We start from the raw sequence: 24,630 nt of genomic DNA, 5'->3' as shown, positions 1-24,630 counted from the left end.
TTTGTTACCATGTTTTATCAGGAGTTGTATTAAGTTTCAGCTCAAAGATGTTGCTTTCAACATGATTGCAACTCGCCTCTTCCTGTGGTATAGCTGCTTAGCCTTGATGAAATGAAAACAGAACTTTTTAAATTGGTTATAAGTAAGATGGAAAAATGATTTGTTTGAAAATTGTGAAGTTTATACAATGTTCCATAAAATGCAAGAATACTGGGACCTGGAGCCACAATACTCATACAGTGAAACCTTTTTTTTTTCCAAAAAGAAGCTTTAAGGGGTGTGCTAAATTACTAAAATTATACTTATACAAATGCATATACAGGAGTGTGTCTGCATACATATATATTTAAATGAAAATATAAAAAGATTCATATGGTAAAGCTTGAAAACATTGTAAGAAACATTACTGATGTAAAAGAAATAAAAGCTCCAAGTTTGGGTGGGGCTCCCTTATCACCATCTTCTTAGTAACTGAGCTTCATGTACTGATTCCGGTCTGATCGGTATCTAGTGGACAGTACCCTAAATTGTAGGAACTTAAATGTGTTATGGATAGAAGCGATTAATTACAATAGCATAGAGATAATACTAGAATTCTAATTAGATAAACTATAATTAAATGACAATAAAGATAAACCCAAAGAGACCCATATCAAATGAAAACAGCATACTTGTAGGGAATGATCTGTTGTTTTCTCGAGTAATATTATCTAGGTTTTCAATAGGGGCCACACAATTGAAGATAAACAGCTTACAGACACTAGATACATTACTCAAATAGAGTACCAATATAGCTATATGCTAAAACATTCAGTGAGCTAACAAAATAATAAGGGACATATAAACTATCAAGGTGAAGATAGTGTACTATAGGCTTGCATGCTGACAAGCAAAAAGGGATACAACCACACTCAATTATATTTATTTGTCACATCTCATGGGACATATAAACTATCAAAGTGAAGACAGTGTACTATAGACTTGCAGGCTGAAAAGAGCCCCTATAGGACGAGGAAAAAGGGATACAACCACACTCAATTATATCCATTATCATATCTCATAGCAGCATCAACACACTCCACAACAAAATTCTTAACACACATGTACAAACCATGAGTCCCACAAACAAGAGGGTGAGCAGCACTAGAAGAGACAGGAATCTCAATGCTAGAACCATATCTATAGAGTGCCTTAAATTGTGCAGAGTCAAGTCAGCAAAGATGGTCACGGTGAAATCATTGTCAACTTCCACAGCCAATGCCTTACATATCATAATAGAAACAGCATGATAATCATGGGATCCCTTCCGTTAACACTTAAAAATAATCAAGAAAAAAAAGATACCTCCTAGGTCAACTCATAGTGCCTCACACTGAACCTCATTCATCTTGTTGCCAAAGAAAAGGAAACTTCCATATAAGATATTCAATTTGTTGTCTTGCAATAGTATACCTCCTCCTACGCTTCCTAGATTTCCTTTGGAAACCTGATGAAAATCAACATCTATAAAATGTTTTTCAAGCATACAATTTTTTCTACCTTCTTGTAGGTCACTTGAGTACTTTTTATCTTACCTCTTGAACAAGGGGAATGATTTGTTGTTTTCCCCAAATGGTGAGAAGAATTTTCTATAGAGTGGAACTCATTATGCATATATTATATGTTGGTTGCCAAATGTTTTGGGATTTTTTGTACATTTTTTGTTTTGCATTTTTTAGGCCTTGAAGTGCTGTCTAGAACAGTTGACATCCTTAAGCTAAATGGAATATCTTAGAAACACTTTAGCATTTTAGATTTTGAGCATTGATTAAGAAATTGTGAACACAAGGATCTTAATAGGAGATGCTCATTTTAGGAGAGGAGTCCATCTTAAGGAGATATTCCTTGAGTGTTGGTTCCCATCTTAAGAAGAGGTGCACATCTTAAGGAAATTATGACCCAGATTATCACATGTATTAGAGTTCAAACTGTAAAGTGACAAATCCCATTGCTTTTGCTTGTGATTTATAATGAATATAAGAGCTTTTTAGTGTTTAATAGATTTATTTCCACTTGAGTGGAATAACACATTCAATATTATTTTTTACTAGTTGTGTGTATATGTATGTAGGAAATCAAGAAGTACAAGAATTGTGATTGCATTTCCCACATAATTCTCTATGAAGAATTTATCAATGGATAGAATCATGACCCATTTTACCATAATAAATATAAGCAATAAGATGAACTATATGCCTTCTATGATCTCGAGTGATACGCATGTGCTAGTGTTAAATAGGTTCTATAGTTGTTACCTAAGGCTCTAAACCTAAAGGATTCCCTAAGGCTCTAAACTTAAATGATTACCTGAGGTCCTAAACCCGACAACCTTCCAGGAAGCTCTGAAATGACCAATTGATTTGGAAAATTCAGAGGCTGAGGAAAGCTTCAACAGCAAGAGGACAGCACCACTATGCAAATAAAAAAAACCAATAACTCCTCCCAAGAAACATGCAGCAAACACCAAGCTAGCGGATGTGAGTAGGAACGAATTAGTAAGAAGGAAATTGTGTTTAACTTGTAAGGAATCAGGGCAGCCAAGGTGTCATTGTTTGGAGGACAGATCCATTATATTGAAGTTATTTCTGATGAAGACGCTGGTCGTGATGTGGTCGATTCTGAAAATGAAGCAAAAAATCAAGAAGACTCCACACAAGGCACGCTTGCTGTCCTCACAAGGGAACCAAGCTATAGAGCTTTCCACATAAAAGAGGTTTTGAAAGGACAAATGGTAATTGTCTTATTGATAGTGGGGTCACTTATAATTACATTAATCAGGAGGTAGTAAGGAGCTTGGGACTGAATACAATTCCAATTGAGGGATTTGACATAAAGGTGGCCAGCGGAACTACTCTCACTTGCACTCAAAAGGTTCCTCAAATGGAACTAACAATGGGTGATTAATAATAAGGAGGTAGTAAGGAACTTGGGACTGAATGCAATTCCAATGAGGGATTTGACATAAAGGTGGCCAGCAGAACTATTCTCTGTTGCACTCGAAAGGTTCCTCAAATGGAACTGACAATGGGTGATTGATAATAATAGATTGTGTAATGACTTCTATTTGATTAATATGTACATGTAGATAGTTTCTTTGGGGTGCCAATTGTTGCATAAAATTGATAAATATGGTACCCGCCATTGGAAGAAGGAAATCTTCTTCCAACATAATGGGAGAAGGGTATCATTACATGGATTGATCTGCAATGGAACAATGGAGATATCACCTAAATGAATGGAGGGAGTTTTTTGTATAAGGCAGGTAGCACGGGCAGCAGAATGTGTTCTAACAAACAAAAATGCTGCTACGAATGAAGGGACTGCTAATGAGCAGATTTAAACTATTTTAGATAAACATAGTAGAGTGTTCAAGGACATGCCACCAGGATTGCTTCCTAACAGATTTTTCAACATATCATTGAGCTTGAAGGAGGAGCAAAACTAGTAATGGTCACTCCCTACCATCATCCCAAGGAAATTAAAGAGTTGTTGGAAATGGTGCAAGATGAGAGGTTCAAGGTGGTTGATGAGCTGATTCTATACAAAGGACAGTTGTATCTCATAGCTGATTCCAAAATGAAGATAAGAATCTTGAATGCTTGCCATGAATCCATTAGTAGGCCATCTGAATTTCTACAAAACATACAAACAAGAGAATATTTCTCTTGGAAAGGGCTAAAGAAGGATGTAATGCAGCATGTAAGGGAATGCAAAGGGTGTCAGAAAAAGAAGGTGGAGCATTTTTTCTAGTGGGATTGTTACAGATTTTACACATCCCAAATCAGAAATGGGAAAGTATATTGATGGATTTTATCACAGCTTTGCTTAAAGTCTTAAGGTAAGGATTGTCTATATGTGGTGATAGATAGTCTTACAAAATATGCTCACTTTCATGTTGTATCTTCATAATTTAAAGCCCCACAAGTAGTAGAATTGTTCTTCAAAGAGATTTTCAAACTTCATGGCTTGCCAAAGACAATTATGACTGATGGAGACAACAGATTTCTTAGTTTGTTTGTGCATGATCTCTTTCATTGGACATAGATAGAGTTAACACTTCGCACTAGCTACCATCCACAAACAAATGGACAAACAAAAATAGTTAATAAGTGTGTCGAGAGCTATTTGTGGAACAATGTTACAGGACAAAGAACATGGATTAAGTGTTTACAGTTGGGGGAATATTGTTACAACACCACTCACCACATATCCATTGGAATCTCTCCTTTCAAGGCACTCTATGGCTAAGATGGTCCTTTCTTGTGGATTTGATTTTAACTGATAGTAGACTCACTAGTGTTTGCTAATGTTTGTTCACTTTAGTTGGATAAACTGATGAGACCAATTGAAGATATATGTGTGTGTGTGTGTGTGGGGTTAAAATAATCAATTATTATTTTAATTAAATAATAATGAAGGGACATCTTTGTCCATGTCTCATCCACAATTTAAGTGAAAGATCACTGTCCTTGGAAAACACATACCAAGCATGGCAGTGCAAATACATTTGCAGAGATCTGAAACCTCAACATGGTATGAGAGTCAGGCTGCAAATGTAAGAATCTATCTAATAAGCCACCATGAAAGCAGTAAGTCAATACAATAGAGAAAACATAGACGCATGTGAAGATGACACAACAGAAGCTTCGACAAATCTCCTGCAGCACAGACTTGTAAGTCTGAAAACACAACAAAATGTGAAACGTGGGCCAACATTCACTGTTGATATCTTCAGACAATACACTCGATTGGAATTACCATAGAGAGAAGGTGGTTTGTGAAATGCATATATAATTTGTTTGTAGGACATGTGGAAATGAGAGAATAAGAGGGTCAGATATTAAACAGTACGTGTCTACTAGAAATCAGATATAAATAAATATCTCCCTTACCCAGACTAGTGGTTAAAAGGAGAGACATTGATTAGTATATTCAATATTAATTTATATGCATAATCTTGTCAATTCATGAATTGCATATTCACGAGTTGTAAGGAATTGGTACAACAGTGGTATCATATAATGATCTGTGCAAATTATTCATTGTTCATTGTCATCACAATCTAATTTTATTCCGTCAGTCATAGAGCATGACTTCATACGCATACATTGAATCTCGTCACTTTGCGAAAGAGGAAACATCGAGCACATGGAGACAGTGAACATGTGTAGTTGCAAAAGTATTCACACTCGTAGTTAATATATTGGCAGAGACAGATAACGTGCGCTACCCCATGACAAGGATCAAACAAAGAACTATTTAAACGTAAACTATTAGTGGCAGATACACCAATAGAGAAGGAATGAGCATTCTGTAGTTAACCTACCGCATAAAGAAACAACCCTACCACGTAATGTGCACAATATTTACCGTACAGGGGAAATGGATAGTTATTGCATTAAGAGATTAGAATGTAACACAAAATACAGTAGTACTTTATTCATATAAGTAGATACACAATCACGACTACAGTGATGCTTCATAATTCCATTCGGACGATGTACATATATCTCTCGAAGTGGTGACTCAACCGTCACACACTCTTTTAGACACTAACTTATCCCATCGGCTATAACATATTTTTACTGACAACATCATCCCTCACAAAAGAAAAGTCATCTTTGAATGACACAATAGAGATAACTAAACTACTAAGTACATCAAGACTCATAACAGACTAAGAGAAGAATGCGTCCCTGGTAGGGTTGGTGTAGTAGATGTCCTTTGTGCCCGTAACTCATTCAGCCATGTTGGCAACTCGTGTACCTACTGCATCCGGGTGTCCAAATCCACCTTGGCTAGCATCTGAAGCTCTAGTGCTCTCTTCATCATCTCAACAATGTTTCGGAGCTCTACCTCTTTCATCTAACTCCCTCTTTGCATCCCTCAACTGAGATACAAATGTTGCCTTCTCAGATTCCCTCTCAGCAATGAGTGTTGCCCTCTCCTTCTCCTAAGTTGCCTGCTGTGCGGCCAAATTGGCTTCTACTACAGCTAATCTTGTAGTTGTCTCCTCTCGAGCCATCACTACTGCTACCTAATCCGCCTCACTCCTCCGTATAGTACGCCTCTCGATACACTTGTACTATCTCTCACGTCAGGTGCTCAACTCTGCTCTCTACTATAGGCTCCTTAGTAGTCCACTCCTGCCACATCTCTGGGGTCTCTACGTTTAGCCATCCTCTCGCCTCGAAACATACTGAGAAGTCCGTTGGAAAGCCAACCTGCATGAATAACAAAACCTGCTCTAACTCCCATGCCACTGCCTCCAAAGCACGTTTCTGTGCTGAGACTACCACTTGGTGACCTTAAGTCACCATGTTTACTAAGTACGTTTCCACATCCTCTCCTATAGTTGCCAAGGGGCCTGGTGATGTGTGGTGCTACGTTGCCATTGTTGATTCTACTGCTACTAACATCCCTCTCCGTAGTACTCCCTGTTAGAGGTGGGGGTGGTGGCTCAACTGTAACTGTAGGATGACTCTCCTCTGGTGGGGTTGGAGGATCCATCGCTTGAGATACTTCTCTCATAGGTGAGAGAGTGGCAGATGTCGGTGTTAAGGGTCCAATGTTGAATCTCCTACCCAAGTACCTACTCAAGTCTTGCTCACTTAAGTTCTGCACACTCAAGTTTTAAGTTGTAGTACCCTCATTGGTAGCCAATAATGTATCGTCTATCGTGACCACCACATCCAATCCCACTACCTGTAGTCTAACCTGTGGTGTCCTCGAGCTCTCAGGAATCTCTTGTGTTGGTAACTCCATGACCTCCTCTGGCAAGGCTATCGTCGGTGATGAGTGGGACTCTATTTGAACTATAGCCATGACCTTCGGAATGGTCGGGGCCACTACAGTTGGCTGAGTCGCTACTGTGACAGGGGTCATCACTCCTAGTTCCTTGAGCTGTCCAAATCTTGGAATGTGTGTATTGTACATACCCATAGGAACCAAATGTGTTGTCGCCGAAAGTGTAGGTCATGGAAATAGCAATGGTGTTGCCTTAATAACTTCCACCTCTTCGTCATCCTCTTCCTCCTCTTTGTCAGTCCCACTATCATCAGAAGATGTCTCCTACCGACCACTATCCATATCTCCTACATCCTGTCTAGGTTGCTTTTGCCTGATCGTGGCCTTCTGGCCGCCAAGTGTGTCTAAGTGCCTCCAATGCATAATAGGGGGCTCACCTGGTGCGAGTGGGCCAGGCTTGACCTCCAACTTGTCGAGAGGAATCATCTGTGCTCTCGCATCCAAGAATAACACAATCATGTAGTGAGGCATATAGAATATCTTGTGTTGAAGCGTCATGAACTCATACATTCTTTTTGGTAGTAGTGTGGCCTAGTCGTACACTCTCTCTTTCATCATCACTACTTGTGGAAATGAGATGTTAGATGCACGGCTTGATCCTGTGAGCCGACACTTCACCAGGTCCATGAGGCAATGCCAATGCCCTTCTTGAATGTTGGACTTCTTTAGTCCTCTGCCCTTCAAAGTGTCCATCAGAGCTTCTTTGTTTGCCTGTGACAAGTCACCACATACAAGCTGTATCAGCTGCACCTTCACCTCTCGATTTAACTTCTTTGGTTTGTTATCAATTTTATTCCCCCCGTGCATGGTCGGGTATTCCAAATACTCGCATGAAATCTGGTGCCCTGGATGAGATTACCAAGTCACGCCCGAGATAGGCAAATGAATTGGTTCTGGTGAACTGATCATCGGTCTCTCTCATCGTGTGTAGAAAGCCCTCGTAATCCTGAATGCAAAATAGTGGCATTTGTATCGCCCATTCTACCTGTGCCTTTCGGATGTTATTCTTCACTAGATGGTCCTCAGGTGCATCTTGACACCATTTCTTGCATTCGACTCCATTCAGGCCTTCAAAAGAAATATTTTGTGGTGTGAGATGCATTGGTGCAGCCGTCAGTTGTGCTGTTTGTTTGCCCTTCTTTTTGTTTGGCCTTGTGCTCGTGCCTCCTGCAACCCGAACACTTGATGGCAATGTCTTCACACTTGTTGATGTTCATGTTGGTTACTGAATCTTTGTCTAACTTCTTCCAAGCTCTCGTCCTGACTGACTGCATAACTATCTCTTGTTTTGTCCTTTTGTGTGAAGAAAAATGGTTAGGGTTGTTGTTTTCACTTCGTCACAACTTTACCATACAACTTTCTACTGAATGGTACAGCTCCACAAATTGATTTTCAAACAAATGCGTTGCCTTCTTAAAGCACATGCTTCTCTCTATGGTGTATCTATTATGACTTGTCAATATGAGGATTGCTTTCCTATATCATTCTTGCGATCGTAACTCTATTTGTTGTACAACATCCTATTCGCCCTTTTGCCAGATTGTATGGTCCCCTTTAACCTCTTTTCTTTCTTGAAGTCTTTTCTATGTGGTGCTTGACCCCTACGACATCTATCTCTTTATGCTACTGTTTGAGACTATTTACTTGGTAGAATACCCTATGCATGCATGGTGCCTATAATGATGTCCCTCTTGACCGTATGATGTGTTCTATCTCTTAGTCATTGGCCATACGGTCTAGCTTATCCTTTATGTGAGCCATGCAGTGCTTTTCCCTCTTGTGCCTTCTTATGGGCTTTCAATGCTTAGGAACCTTGTTCATTACCTCCTTTGCTTTATGTTCCACATTCTATGCCCATAACAATAACATACAATTCATTCATACCATACGGTTCATACATTCTAGATGACCCCTTGTGGTTGCGCTTATGGCCGTACGGTCTTCTCCTTATGTCCTTTGTGCACACCTTATCCCTTGGCACTTTGTATGGTATATTCTGATGATGTTGGTGACTTTTCCCTTTCCCAAAAGGTTGTTTAGTGGTTTTTTCTCTTTATCCTTGAGGTCCTATAGTTTCTTTTGTCCATACGGTGGTTCATCCAAAACCATATGGTGATTTGTGGCCTTGTATTGTTTTACTGTGACACGTCATACGACTTTCACTTCCACTCTCCTGAAAGGCTATACGGTGTACAATGTTTACCAAATGAGTTCTCCTCCATATGATGCACTTGGTAGCCATACAATATCTTAGCTTTCTTTATGTCCGTACAGTAGCATAGCTTTCTCCATGATCGTACAGTATCGTAGCTTTCTCCATGTCCATAGAATATCTTAGCTTTCCATGTTCGTATGGTATCTTAGCCTTCGCCTTCTGCTTGCTTTATGTCTGTATGGTACTTTCTATGGTATTAATATCTTGCTCTCCAATCAAAATTCTATTATTTGACTATAGTTTATTACTAGTAATATAATTTTTATTAGTATTAATTATATTATTATTATTTACATTCTTTCTGAATTGTTCGCCCGGGTGCCATTATCTCTTGGAACTTCATTTTGCTGGTGATAGATTTTTAACTTCGATTAATTTACTGCATTGGCCACCTCTTTCCCATCCAATGTCCATAATTTGATTGCTCTGTTATCACTCACTTCATGAATCCTATATGGTCTGACCCATTTCACCTTAAATTTGCCAGGTTTGATTTCATTACGTCCGTTTTATTTTAATACTAGTTGACCTGGTTAGAGCCTGTTCAGGTTCAAGTGCTTGTCGTATTTGCATTGTGAAACTTCGGTGGCCCATTGTGCTTGTAATCTTCGCTCATCTAGCTTATTCAGGTTATACAGCCTTTCCCTGAGACTATCCATGTCTCCCAATTTGTTTTCTATCGCTATTTGTAGACTCGGTACCATGAACTTCGTTGGTACCATGACCTCCTGACCATACATTAACTGAAACAATGTGTCCCATGGTAACTTTGTAAGAGGTACGGTATGCCCATAACGTCGATGGCAACTTTTCCTCCCAATCTTCACCTTCAACTGCGCAAGAATTGTATATTATTGCAATGATGCAAGCAAAGAGTGAATAACTAGGGCCAAAGGTTCACCCAACTATTAAAACCACCCTGCAAGAGTTAACACAATAGAAGCGAACACAAAGAACAAGAACCATAGGAGGAAGAAGAGTGATACTTTTATTGATTGATCAAAATATCTTCAATTACAAATACATTCACATTCAAAGATCCAACTGCAAATTCGCACTTTCGGTTTTGCTCTCTAACCTTCTTCTCCAAAATTTACCTAACTCTAAGCCTAAACACTCTATATATACTTGCCAAAATAGCTTATAGATTATTCTAGAACATTACATAAGAGGAAGGCCAACCCAACAACGGTCTGGACACATCCCAAGAAAATATCTTAACATAAATGTCGCGAACAAAATAAATCTCGCAAGTCGGCTTGCAAAAATGACGTCCAAATGTTGACGCTCGGCGAACACTAGGTAAGTTGGCGAATGAAGAGTTGCTTGGTGTACATTGGGTAACTCGGTTAATGAAGAGTCACTTGGCGAACATTGGGTAACTAGGTTAGTGAAGAGTCACTTGGCATACACTGGGTAACTCGGTTAATGAAGATTCACTTGGCGTACACTGGGTAACTCGGTTAATGAAGAGTCACTTGGCGAACACTGGGTAACTAGGTTAATGAAGAGTCACTTGGCATACACTGGGTAACTTGGTTAGCAAAGAGTCAGTTGGTGAACACTGGGTAACTAGGTTAATGAAGAGTCACTTGGCATACACTGGGTAACTCAGTTAATGAAGAGTCACTTGGCGTACATTGGGTAACTTGGTTAATGAAGAGTCACTTGGTGAACACTAGGTAACTAGGTTAATGAAGAGTCACTTGGCCTACACTAGGTAACTCGGTTAATGAAGAGTCACTTGGCCTACACTGGGTAACTCGGTTAATGAAGAGTCACTTGGCGAACACTGGGTAACTTGGTTAATGAAGAGTCACTTGGCGAACACTGGGTAACTAGGTTAATGAAGAGTCACTTGGCATACACTAGGTAACTTGGTTAATGAAGAGTCACTTGGCATACACTGGGTAACTCGGTTAATGAAGAGTGAACAAAATGAGCAGGATAACAACACAACCCAGGATGCTCTTGCATCAGACAACTGGGGTTGAAAGGAATGATTCTCCTAAATCATTGAGATGTCACAATCTGAGTGGAATCCAACTCAGATTGCGAAATCCATGAAGCATCTTCAATAGGCTCGTTCTTCCACTTTACCAAATATTCATAGTAATCTTTTCCTCTGGTGCTCCTGCCAACTCTTTGATCCAATATCTGTTCAACTTCTTCAATCTGCTTCTTAGGATAATCTTCTAATACAACAACTTCATCATTTGACTCATGATACTTATACAAATCAGCAATATTGAATATAGGAGATATATCCATGTCATCAGGTAACTCAACTTTATAAGCATTACCACTATCAAATTTCTTCAAGATCTTACAAGGTCCAAATTTCTTCATCTTCAGCTTACTGTATGTTCCAACTGGGAATCTTCCTTTCTTTAGATGAACCATCACCTCATCACCAATTTGAAAATCATGGTGTCTTCTAGACTGATCAACATTCTCCTTATACTTCTGATTATTTTGTTCCAACCTCAACTTCACTTCTTTATGCAAAGACTTCATAAAATCAGCAAATTCTTCTCCTGCAGCGCTTTTCTTTTCTTCACCAGCAACATCTCTCAAATTTGATATATCTCTAGGATGCATTCCGGTAACAATCTCAAAAGGTGTCTTCCCTGTACTCCTATTCACAGAATTATTATATGCAAATTCAGCTTGTGCCAATACCATCTCCCAATTACTTGGTTTATTCCCAACTAAACATCTCAGCAAATTTCTCAAGCTTCTATTCACAACCTCTATCTGTCCACCTATTTGTGGATGGAATGCAGAACTGAACTTCAACTCAGTACCCATCTTCTTCCACAAAGTCTTCCAAAAATAACTAACAAACTTACTATCTCTGTCTGAAATAATACTTCTTGGTAATCCATGCAATCTCACAATCTTTTTAAAGAAAAGTTCAGCAACATGCTCAGCATCTGATGTCTTCTTACATGGTATGAAATGAGCTATCTTAGAAAATCTGTCCACTACAACAAATATAGAATCATACCCCTTCACTGTTTTAGGCAATCTAAGAACAAAATCCATACTAATGTCAGTCTAAGGTTTCTTAGGAACAGTAATAGGTGTATACAAACCAGTATTTTGACTCACTCCCTTTGCAACTTGACAAACTCCACAACTCTTTACAAATTTATGAACATCCTTATACATTTGTGGCCAATAATACTTCTCTTTCAGCAAACTCAATGTCTTATCAATTCCAAAATGTCTAGCTAATCCACCACTATGCTTTTCCTTAATCAAATTCCACCTCATAGGACTTCTAGGAATACACAACTGAATACCTTTGAACAACATACCTTCTTGAATGAAATATTCATCGTACTTACTTATGTGGTCTATCAGATTTGGTGCTCTGCACTCTTTCCATGCCTCAAAAAAATCGGGATCAGCATCATACAATTCTTTCATTTCATCAAAATCAAGAACTTCAACTTTCATTTCAGTCAACAAAGAACGTCTTCTACTCAATGCATCAGCAACTCTGTTAGTAACTCCACTCTTATGCTTGATCACAAATGTAAAACTCTGCAAGTACTCAACCCACTTCATATGTCTTTGATTCAATTTATGTTGACTTCTCAAGTAGTGTAAAACTTTATGTTGACTTCTCAAGTATTGTAAAACTTTATGATCAGGTTAGTGAAGAGTCACTTGGCATACACTGGGTAACTCGGTTAATGAAGATTCACTTGGCGTACACTGGGTAACTCGGTTAATGAAGAGTCACTTGGCGAACACTGGGTAACTAGGTTAATGAAGAGTCACTTGGCATACACTGGGTAACTTGGTTAGCAAAGAGTCAGTTGGTGAACACTGGGTAACTAGGTTAATGAAGAGTCACTTGGCATACACTGGGTAACTCAGTTAATGAAGAGTCACTTGGCGTACATTGGGTAACTTGGTTAATGAAGAGTCACTTGGTGAACACTAGGTAACTAGGTTAATGAAGAGTCACTTGGCCTACACTAGGTAACTCGGTTAATGAAGAGTCACTTGGCCTACACTGGGTAACTCGGTTAATGAAGAGTCACTTGGCGAACACTGGGTAACTTGGTTAATGAAGAGTCACTTGGCGAACACTGGGTAACTAGGTTAATGAAGAGTCACTTGGCATACACTAGGTAACTTGGTTAATGAAGAGTCACTTGGCATACACTGGGTAACTCGGTTAATGAAGAGTGAACAAAATGAGCAGGATAACAACACAACCCAGGATGCTCTTGCATCAGACAACTGGGGTTGAAAGGAATGATTCTCCTAAATCATTGAGATGTCACAATCTGAGTGGAATCCAACTCAGATTGCGAAATCCATGAAGCATCTTCAATAGGCTCGTTCTTCCACTTTACCAAATATTCATAGTAATCTTTTCCTCTGGTGCTCCTGCCAACTCTTTGATCCAATATCTGTTCAACTTCTTCAATCTGCTTCTTAGGATAATCTTCTAATACAACAACTTCATCATTTGACTCATGATACTTATACAAATCAGCAATATTGAATATAGGAGATATATCCATGTCATCAGGTAACTCAACTTTATAAGCATTACCACTATCAAATTTCTTCAAGATCTTACAAGGTCCAAATTTCTTCATCTTCAGCTTACTGTATGTTCCAACTGGGAATCTTCCTTTCTTTAGATGAACCATCACCTCATCACCAATTTGAAAATCATGGTGTCTTCTAGACTGATCAACATTCTCCTTATACTTCTGATTATTTTGTTCCAACCTCAACTTCACTTCTTTATGCAAAGACTTCATAAAATCAGCAAATTCTTCTCCTGCAGCGCTTTTCTTTTCTTCACCAGCAACATCTCTCAAATTTGATATATCTCTAGGATGCATTCCGGTAACAATCTCAAAAGGTGTCTTCCCTGTACTCCTATTCACAGAATTATTATATGCAAATTCAGCTTGTGCCAATACCATCTCCCAATTACTTGGTTTATTCCCAACTAAACATCTCAGCAAATTTCTCAAGCTTCTATTCACAACCTCTATCTGTCCACCTATTTGTGGATGGAATGCAGAACTGAACTTCAACTCAGTACCCATCTTCTTCCACAAAGTCTTCCAAAAATAACTAACAAACTTACTATCTCTGTCTGAAATAATACTTCTTGGTAATCCATGCAATCTCACAATCTTTTTAAAGAAAAGTTCAGCAACATGCTCAGCATCTGATGTCTTCTTACATGGTATGAAATGAGCTATCTTAGAAAATCTGTCCACTACAACAAATATAGAATCATACCCCTTCACTGTTTTAGGCAATCTAAGAACAAAATCCATACTAATGTCAGTCTAAGGTTTCTTAGGAACAGTAATAGGTGTATACAAACCAGTATTTTGACTCACTCCCTTTGCAACTTGACAAACTCCACAACTCTTTACAAATTTATGAACATCCTTATACATTTGTGGCCAATAATACTTCTCTTTCAGCAAACTCAATGTCTTATCAATTCCAAAATGTCTAGCTAATCCACCACTATGCTTTTCCTTAATCAAATTCCACCTCATAGGACTTCTAGGAATACACAACTGAATACCTTTGAACAACATACCTTCTTGAATGAAATATTCATCGTACTTACTTATGTGGTCTATCAGATTTGGTGCTCTGCACTCTTTCCATGCCTCAAAAAAATCGGGATCAGCATCATACAATTCTTTCATTTCATCAAAATCAAGAACTTCAACTTTCATTTCAGTCAACAAAGAACGTCTTCTACTCAATGCATCAGCAACTCTGTTAGTAACTCCACTCTTATGCTTGATCACAAATGTAAAACTCTGCAAGTACTCAACCCACTTCATATGTCTTTGATTCAATTTATGTTGACTTCTCAAGTATTGTAAAACTTTATGATCAGTATACAACACAAACTTTTTAGGAATCAAATAATGTCTCCACTTCTTCAATGCTTGAACAATGGCATAAATTTTTTGATCATACGCAAAATACTTCTTTTTAGCATCAGTCAACTTTTCACTAAATAAAGCAGTAGGCTTACCTTCTTGACTTAATACAGCTTCTATTGCATTACCACTTGCATCACATTCAACTTGAAATACTTTGTTGAAATCAGGTAAAGCCAATACAGGTAATTCAACAACCTTTTGTTTCAAAGTCTCAAAACTCTTATCAGCTCTATGTGTCTACTTGAATTCCTTTTTATCTCCCCTCATTGTTTCAGTCATAGCATTACAAACAACAATGAAATTCTTTATAAACTTTCTATAAAAACTAGCCAAACCATGAAATGATCTTACCTCGTCCACATTCTCAAGTGTAGGCCATTCCAAAATTGCTTTAACCTTCTCAGGATCCATCCTCAATCCATCAGCTGAAATCACAAATCCCAAATACACAATCTCCTCTTGCATAAAAGAACACTTTTTCAGATTAATCAGCAACTTTTCCTCTTTCAACCTCTGCAATACTTGTCTAATATGCTCAAGATGTTCTTCCTTAGTCTTGCTGAATATTAGAATAACATCCAAATAAACAATCACAAACTTACCCAAGAATCTTTTCAGAACTTCATTCATCAACCTCATGAAAGTACTAGGTGCATTAGTCAAACCAAAAGACATAGCCAACCATTCATACAAACCATCTTTTGTCTTGAAAGCAGTCTTCCATTCATCACCTTCTTTGATTCTGATCTGATGATAGCCACTCTTCAAATCAATCTTGGTAAAATACTTTGCTCCACTCAAACAATCCATTATGTCATCCATCTTTGGCATAGGAAACCTATATTTCAATGTTATCTTGTTAATGGCGCTGGAATCAGTACACATTCTCCATTCTCCATTCTTTTTAGGTGCTAATATAGCAGGTATAGCACATGGACTCAAACTTTCTCTGATCAAACCTTTCTGCAACAACTCATGCACTTGTCTGTTAAGTTCTTCATTCTCCGCAGGTGTCAGTCTATATGGTGCTTTGTTTGGCAAACTAGGTCCAGGGATTAGATCCATACAATGACATATACTTCTTATTGGAGGTAAACCATCAGGAATATCATCAGCAATAATTTTTTTATACTCATTCAACAACTCTGCAATTTCTTGTGGCACTCGGTCAATACTACCATCTGTCATTCGGTCACCACTGACTAGCACTCAGTTAACACTATTTTCTTGCACTCGGTCTCCATTGACAAAACTCGGTTTTCTTGGAATTATAGCAAAACAGACTTGATTCTTTTTCATTTCTTTTTCAAATTTGTTTTCCATTAACCATGCAAATTTTTACAGCAGTACAATTAACCTCATCTGGACTTTCGATCAAAGGCAATAATGTTTGTTTCTTCCCATTTACCCAAAGAGTATATTGATTCAATCTTCCATCATGTACAACATATCTATCATATTGCCAAGGTCTACCCAACAAAATATGACAACAATCCATGGGCATAATATCACACAAAACTTCATCAAAGTAATGTCCAATTTTGAATTTCACAAGGCATTGCTCACTTACCAATATCTTATGCTCATCTTTGATCCATGAAACATGATAAGGTTTGGGATGTTTCAGCCTCTGTAACTGCAACTTTGTAACCAGCTCTTTTGATGCCAGATTTGTAGAACTTCCACTGTCAATGATCATTTTACAACATTTTTCAGCCATCTTACATCTTGTTTTGAAAAGACTTCTCCTTAAAACAAGTTCCTCATAACCTCCACTATTACATAAGGTTCTTCTCACCATTAAATTTTCTCCAGCCTCAGGTCCACTTGGTGAATCCTCATCATCTTCTTGAATCACAACATTTCTGTTACCTTGCCTACTTTCAAAGGATCTACATTCAAAAGATCTATGTCCCTCTTTACCACATCTAAAACAATTACCATGAAATCCACCTCTAGAATAGGAATTACCTCTTCCTCAATAAGAACTAGTGCCTCCTCGGTAAGAATTACCACTTTTCCATTCGGTCTTGCCTTTGTCATCATTCTTCCATTCAGATTTGCCTTTATCTTGCACAGAACTTTCAGATCGGCCACCTTAACTATAAGCTCTACCTCTGCCTCTCTTGAATCTGCCACCTCTACCTCCTTGCCTTTGTTCATGCTTCTTTGTCAAGATCTCCTTAGCCTTCAAGGCATACTGGTATGCTTCTTCCACACTTTCCAACTTCACAAAACTTATCTCATCTTGTATTCCAGATCTCGATCCATTAATGTACCTTGCAATTTTCTCAACATCATCATCCACATGTCCAGATTTGATGTCCAGTCTATAGAATTCCTCAGTATACTCTTTCATAGTCATGTCTTTTTGCTTCAAATTTTGCATCTTTCTCAACAAGATAACCTGGTAATCAGCAGGAAAAAATTTGTTCTTTACCTTGTTCACCATTTTTGGCCAAGTTCTGATCTTCTCCTTTCCTCTCCTTTGTCTATCAGTTTGCAAGTGCTCCCACCATAGTGATGCATGACCTTTCAACCTAGTGACTACAATCTTCACCTTTCTATTATTAGGAGTGTTTTCATACTCAAAGAACTTCTCCATATCAAAGATCCAATTCAACACAACATTGGTGTCCAATTTTCCATCATAAGGAACAACTTCTACAGTAGGCTTTGAATTTGCCCTAGACAATATTTGCAACAATCTTTCCTCATCTTGATCTTCTTCAAGTTTTGGATTATGGTTTGGTGTTGTTGCTTCATCATCACTTACATCATCAAGATGCGCTCCTCTCCTCTGGGTTGTCTCCATAGCATCTAATCTGGCTGCAATTTGTCTCAATTGATCCAGTATAGCATTATCAACATTATTTCCTCTACCACGAACCATCTTTACAAATCAGGTTCCTGTAAGATCGTAACCCTCTGCAAGTTATAGGTCAAATCCGTAGATCTGCCACCCTACAATCAAATTCAAGTCAGGGTTCTACATGATCCAATCTCCACAAGGACAAACCTCAAGCTTTGATACCAACTGACGCAAGCAAAGAGTGAATAACTAGGGCCAAAGGCTCACCCAGCTATCAAAACCACCGTGCAAGAGTTAACACAACGGAAGCGAACACAAAGAACAGTAACCACAGGAGGAAGAAGAGTGAAGTACTTTTATTGATTCATCAAAATATCTTCAATTACAAATACATTCACATTCAAAGATCCAACGGAAAATTTGCACTTTCAGTTCTGCTCTCTAACCTTCTTCTCCAAAACTTACCTAAGCTTAAACACTCTATATATACTTGCCAAAATGGTTTACAAATTATTCTAGAACATTACATAAGAGGAAGGCCAACCCAACAACAGTCTGGACACATCCCAAGAAAATATCTTAACATAAATGTTGTGAACAAAATAAATCCCGCAAGTCGACTCGCAGAAATCACGTCCAAATGCTGACGCTCGGCGAACACTGGGTAAGTCGGCGAATGAAGAGTCGCTTGGCGTACACTGGGTAACTGGGTTAATGAAGAGTCACTTGGTGAACACTGGGTAACTAGGTTAATGAAGAGTCACTTGGCATACACTGGGTAACTCGGTTAATGAAGAGTCACTTGGCGTACACTGGGTAACTCGGTTAATGAAGAGTCACTTGGCGAACACTGGGTAACGAGGTTAATGAAGAGTCACTTGGCATACACAGGGTAACTCGATTAATGAAGAGTCACTTGGCGAACACTGGGTAACTAGGTTAATGAAGAGTCACTTGGCATACACTGGGTAACTAGGTTAATGAAGAGTCACTTGGTGTACACTGGGTAACTCGGTTAATGAAGAGCCACTTGGCGTACATTGGGTAACTCAGTTAATGAAGAGTCACTTGGCGAACACTGGGTAACTAGGTTAATGAAGAGTCACTTGGCGAACACTGGGTAACTAGGTTAATGAAGAGTCACTTGGCGTATACTGGGTAACTCGGTTAATGAAGAGTGAACAAAATGAGCAGGATAACAAGGCAACCCAGGATGCTCTTGCATCATGCAACCAAGATTTTATTTGTCAATTTTGCCTATCTATTTGCTCTCAGGTAGTACAGGCTTGACAAGAAATGGTAGATTTTGAATTCCGTGGTGAGTAGCTGGATGACATGGTTGACAAAATGTCCCCTATAGTCGCTTGTCAGTTGTATCGAGATTCTGTACCTCGTAATGATCTGCTCGTAGATGAATCTCGTTGTACTTAGTGCAAAGTTGTCTGGTAGGGCTCGTGCCTCTACCCACTTTGTGAGGTACTCGATTGCTGCAACAATGTATCTGTTTCTTTCTATGTACCATTTGTTCCCTTACACATGTGGTGTATATGTGTGTGTTTTTAAAATTATTTTAAGAAATTATATATTTTCGTATGTTTGATAAAAGTTTCAATTTATTGCTGATTTTTCCGTCGAGTTTTTGCTGGTTCCGAGATTTTGAATTTTTTGGGTCGGCCGAGATATTGCTGAAGCCAAGATTTTCAACCATGGTTTTGCCATTCCTACTTTCCAGTTAAAAGCATAGCCCAAAAATCAATCAAATCATAAGAGAGTTCTACCTCTGAAATTCAGAGGAAGATTATCCATTTAATGAAAATCTATCCAACTGTTAGTTCTGTTTGTCTTTTATCTTGGGTTTAAGGAGTAATTTTTAAAGGTTATTTCAAGGAAAAAAATCTGAACATATTAACTGTTTCATTCCCCATTCCTGAGACCAAAACAAGCTTTCCCATATTTGAAATCTTTACATCAGATCATATGCCCCAATATTAGAAAATAATAAGTTGCTCTTCATGGTAAGATAGCTAAACCATTAATAGCTTTAATTCATCTTACTCATTCAGTCTGTTTCTTTAATTTTATGTTGTAGGAAACTCCAGAGTGGTTTGTTTTCACCTGCAGAAATACAGAAAATGCATTTGGAATCTCCATAAACTCTTCTTTGCAGTTTATCATATTTAAACACCACCAAAAACATGTTTGCACGTTTGTGGCACATTTTGGTTTTTTCTTTCCCGATTCAATAGAATGTAATGGAAATATAAATTTCACAAAAAGAAATCTAAAATTAAATAACTAAGGCATAAATCTAAGAACATTAAGATAGCAGACTATCTAAATAAAGCTACTCCCAAAGAAACACAACTAAAGATCACGTTCAATTCTAAATCTTAAAGCCTTCAACTTATATTTATAGTTACCTTTCTCTGTTGCTCCGACTTTCTTTTGTATGTGTGACATAAATTTTACAATTTAACTTCATTTTAATAAATTTTTTATTCTAATATCATTTTTATGTTTTCTAAGTCTAATTATAACATCAAGTGTTGCTTTTCTTATACAGAGGGAGCTTTTCACATGTCCACTTACTGCTTACTCATAGACAGCTCTTGTTGGCTAGAATTAGAAATGATATGTTTTTCTGGTGAAATAATTTAATTTTCAGTATTTAATGATGACCACCTTAATTGACAGTAACCATTCAAGTTTTTAAAATTCCGAGGAAATCTCCTTTTTTGTTGCAGATGACAGCAAATGCTTTGGCTGAAGGTATTGCTGAATGCTATGCAAATGGCATGGATTCCTTCATTGCAAAACCTGTGACATTTCAGAAACTGAAGGAGACACTCTGCCAATATGTCCCTGGATAGATTCAGTACTGAAAGCAGCCTATAAGAGTATACTGATCGCTTGCATTTATTTGGTGCAACCTCTATATGCAGTAGACAAAAATTGTCTCCTTTTTTGTATGTATTTCAACCTTCACGTGGCCTAAAAAGTTGTCACATTGTACCATGATTGTCCATGTAAAAAGCTAAGTGTAGTCCATTTTTCCCATCACATCGGAGTGTACCTTGTTCCAATTCAAGCATTCTTTCTCGATAATATGTGTAATACCAATCACAAGTTTCACAATTGTCCAATGCCAATCACCAACCTAACCATTAGAGTGCAGTGTCCTCTAAATATAGTTTCTGTATATAATCTTTTCAATTTCATGAGAGTATCAAATGATAATATGAGGCAAGTCCGAGACCTACCTTTTCTGTTTTGGCTCCTGTAGTTCTATGTACCATATTTGGACTCGGATGGATGCCTTCATCAAAAAGTCAAAAGATAAGTGAATATTGGAAAGGCTGTGTAAAAATCATTAGAACGTCTGTATGTTGCATAACATTTAATATTAGATGCAACAAGAACAAAGATGGAGAGCTTTGTAAATCGATAAGCAATGTTGAGGACAACTGAGGACCAAAATAGTGTTTCATATTACACTGACAAAAGAAGAAGAAAAATGTCTTAAAGCAAAATAGTAAAATACAAATTGTAGATTGAAACTTGAGAGCAAGTCGGAAGAAATTTAACCAAGAACTATATGAATCCTCAAATAATAGCAAGCCTACAGCATAATTCAACTTAACTTGCATAATCGTGTTTGATGGATTAAAGAATAAATGGATAAACAATGCATTTTACTTTCTGAGTTTCTTTCATGAAATAAATCCACAAGATAATAGTATAATACCGAAAAGTCTTCATCTGTGCTAAATTATGCCGCTCATTTAATACATGGTGTTTCCATAACATTGACGTGTTCAGAATCTGCTTGTCCTTATCAGATCAAGAAAATAGGTAATGAACGAAATTATATATTGAAGTTCACAAATGACAGAAGCCAATGGAAATCATGTTTACATATGAGAGTTACGACACGATCATGGTATGAAAATCACGGTACACACTTTGTATGGCTCCAATTAGTTTTACTTTTAAGCAAAGGAAATAAAATAATTTATTATAAAGACCATACATGACCTTGAAAAAGTCTCATGATTGAAAAATAAATGAAAAATTTAGAAAATTAATGTAAGCGTTGTTGAGAATATTGATATAAGTATTTTATGTACGTACAATCCAAGGTTTTCTGCCCCTTCACATTTCGCACCTCTTCAATTATAGTCCCCCAAATCACTTCTATATATTGGAGATTGTTAACTTATTATATATATGATGAACTTGTATTGCAGCCGATTAATGTGGCCAAATTGGTTAAGTTAATTGTTGCTGATTAATGTGTTGACAAAATAGTCAGCACTCTTTTTGGGGTTCATAACAAGGGACTGATTGCCTCTTCTGGATTTTATAAGTGGTAGTGGTTGTATTGGGCATGAAAGTTCGATTTTTGGTGTAATGGCAATTACACTTGTAAGAAGTGGTATCTTGGTCATAGGTTTGAATCCCTTCAGGTAATGCTGAGGTGAAAATTGTTAGCAAAATGGTCAGCAACGCTTTCCTCAGGGTTAATAACAAGGGGCTAACTGCCTCATATGGATTCTCTAAGTTTAATAGTTTTATTGGCATTAAAAGATTGATCTTTTGATGTAACGGCAATCACATTTTCTACATGATGTAGTCAAATTGGTGAACCGTGTAATCTCTGTCATTTTATTATATGCACTCTGTTTTGTCTACTCTCTTTGTGATGTTTAATTCATTTGAAATTGCTCAACTCTTTAACAAGCATCAAATTAGTAGAGAAAAATAAACAAAACAAATGTAAACGTAAAGCAGTCTGACCTGAACCACAAAAACTGGCCACAAAATACAAATAACCCAGTGAAAGGAGGACCTCTTGATGAAGCAGTGAACCAGTGAAGATTAGAGCAGGGGACAAAGAAAGGATACCATTGGTACCAATGCTTGGACCGGAGAAAACAATGGTATCTTCATCTGTAATCAAGGAACGGGCATGCAGGATTTGAGAATGTTCTTAGAGGAAAGTCCAAAGCTCTATCCAGGCTGGACAACTATTATAGATATCCAGGTACTCGCTGTAGAACATTTCCGGTAATTAATGACCAATAAGCCTCTGGTGACAGAAATAAAACTAATAGGCGCCCGCTTCCATGAACCGGGCTGCAAACAAGGATTAGGAAGAGATATACTTAAATAGTCCTAACATTGGCGGCAATTTTATGTAGCACGCTTTTAACTCTGCATTATTGGAAATGTACATCCGAGTATTCCAGTTCATTTCCACGCACCGCTTAAAAGGACAAATCACTGCACATCCAGGAATACTAGTTCAATTCTAGTTACATCAATGGCCGGCAGACTAAACGAGACCAGGCCACAATAATTGGATAATGCAAGGAAATCTAATAACATAGGACCTCTCGTGGAAGAAAAAGGTGTACTTGATTAATCCTACGATTGCCCATAACAATGATGAATACTTTATGCTCATCCGAATATGCTAGTTCATTTTTAGGCGACTTCTTAAAAGATGGAGAACTTCACTTTCAAGAACGTTTGTTTCTTGCTTCACAACGCCAAAAACGGAGCTATCAGATTTCCACAATTCATAAATACTGTCATATTTGATTTCTGGGCATGATTGTGTGAGTTTAAATTCATGCCCAGAAATCAAATATGACAGTAACGCCAAAAAACAATTTGGAAAATTAATAATAACTGTAAGCTATTCATCAATGAAAGTTTGGACAGTAGATCTTTGGGTGTAAACACTAGTGGGAGAGGCAGCAACTGATAACAAGAGTTCTGCGCAGACTGATAGTCTATGTTCTCCACAAATTAGAACAATATACAGCACTTTGTCGTTTTTTGCTATAATTCATACCTCATTATAGAGGCTCCCCTATTTCTGAAAATTGTACGAGCCTCCCTATAAGGAACTCTGAAATGGTCAAATACATTCTAAATTTTATATCAATAAACAGTGAAGAAGCACTTTGAGCTTTACGATCTAATATCAGATAGTTTTGCAAACTAACCTCTCAAGCTTCGCAATCTTCCAATTTGATGTAGCGCAAGGTAGAAGAATACCCAAAGGAGATGTCCTAGCCCTCAACAATATAACAACACAGTGGAAACACAATAACAATGCAAGATCTGATATCAAATTACAATAATTTGTTCATAAAATATAACTGATTACATGCAATATGCCCAGCTGTAAGGCCTTTCGGGTTAGGGCCAAATACAAACATCAATTACAAAATTAGTATACAACCGAACCCATGACTTACAAAACATATCAGAAAACATGTTGCGAGTTGGAGCTATAGCCCATAATTTCTGCATTGGAAGATATGGTCTCGTTCTTGGTATTGTTTAATTTGGCTCTAAAATAAGGCATAAAATAGTTGCCTTTGCTAAAAGTTCTTAATATGGGAATTAATCTGGTGGTGTCTGTGAATCCACGCTTGGAGAAGGTAAGTTCCTCTAATTGCTTGGAGATTTGTGTTTAGTGGTTGTACCATCCTAAGTGTTGTTTTTGGAATTTATGTTGATCATTATTTTGGAAGTATAGAATTTTCTCCCCATCCAAAATTCAATGTAAATCCTGATTTATTTTTATATTTATCTGTCTATTCATAATGTCGTGATGTGTGGTCTTTATCAAGCGCCATCCCTCCACCACCGACCGTATGGGCTTACCAACATATGATATTCTAAATCATTAGCAAAGATACATGTGGACACATTCCCAGGTTTTTATCTCCCCATCACCATAAGTATCGGGGAGAATCAGGAACTTGCTTGCCCCCATAGTATTT

The 24,630-nt window shown here is 37.7% G+C and overlaps 1 protein-coding gene and 1 long non-coding RNA gene across 12 annotated transcripts in view; one reads left to right on the top strand and one right to left on the bottom strand.

The window, feature by feature from the left end:
* HK5 (histidine kinase 5) overlaps window positions 1–21,360 on the top strand; it is an 85,784-nt gene extending 64,424 nt beyond the window's left edge. For both annotated transcript variants that reach the window (XM_089832826.1, XM_089832827.1), the window contains one exon: window positions 20,575–21,360. In XM_089832826.1, coding sequence (XP_089688952.1) covers window positions 20,575–20,700 — 126 coding nt within the window. In that variant the 3' untranslated portion in view covers window positions 20,701–21,360. The remainder of the gene's footprint in view (window positions 1–20,574) is intronic.
* The window catches only part of LOC149558733 (uncharacterized), a 75,963-nt gene extending 51,595 nt beyond the window's left edge, over window positions 1–24,368 (bottom strand). For 3 of the 10 annotated variants that reach the window (XR_016365064.1, XR_016365061.1, XR_016365065.1), the window contains exons 1-2: window positions 24,100–24,368; window positions 23,845–23,962 (exon numbers count right to left, since the gene is read on the bottom strand). This is a non-coding gene — a long non-coding RNA (uncharacterized LOC149558733). Of the gene's footprint in view, window positions 1–407; window positions 523–21,090; window positions 21,147–23,844; window positions 23,963–24,099 lie in introns of all 10 variants that reach the window. The other 7 variants (XR_016365062.1, XR_016365060.1, XR_016365063.1 and 4 more) reach the window with 7 other exon arrangements.
* Between the last annotated feature and the right edge of the window lie 262 nt (window positions 24,369–24,630).

Source organism: Cupressus sempervirens, chromosome 5 (genome assembly GCF_028749045.1).
Source record: "Cupressus sempervirens isolate cs-2001-9-10 chromosome 5, ASM2874904v1, whole genome shotgun sequence".
NCBI lineage: Eukaryota > Viridiplantae > Streptophyta > Pinopsida > Cupressales > Cupressaceae > Cupressus > Cupressus sempervirens.
Note: the sequence above shows the minus strand (reverse complement) of the source record. Positions and strands in the feature narration are given on the sequence as shown.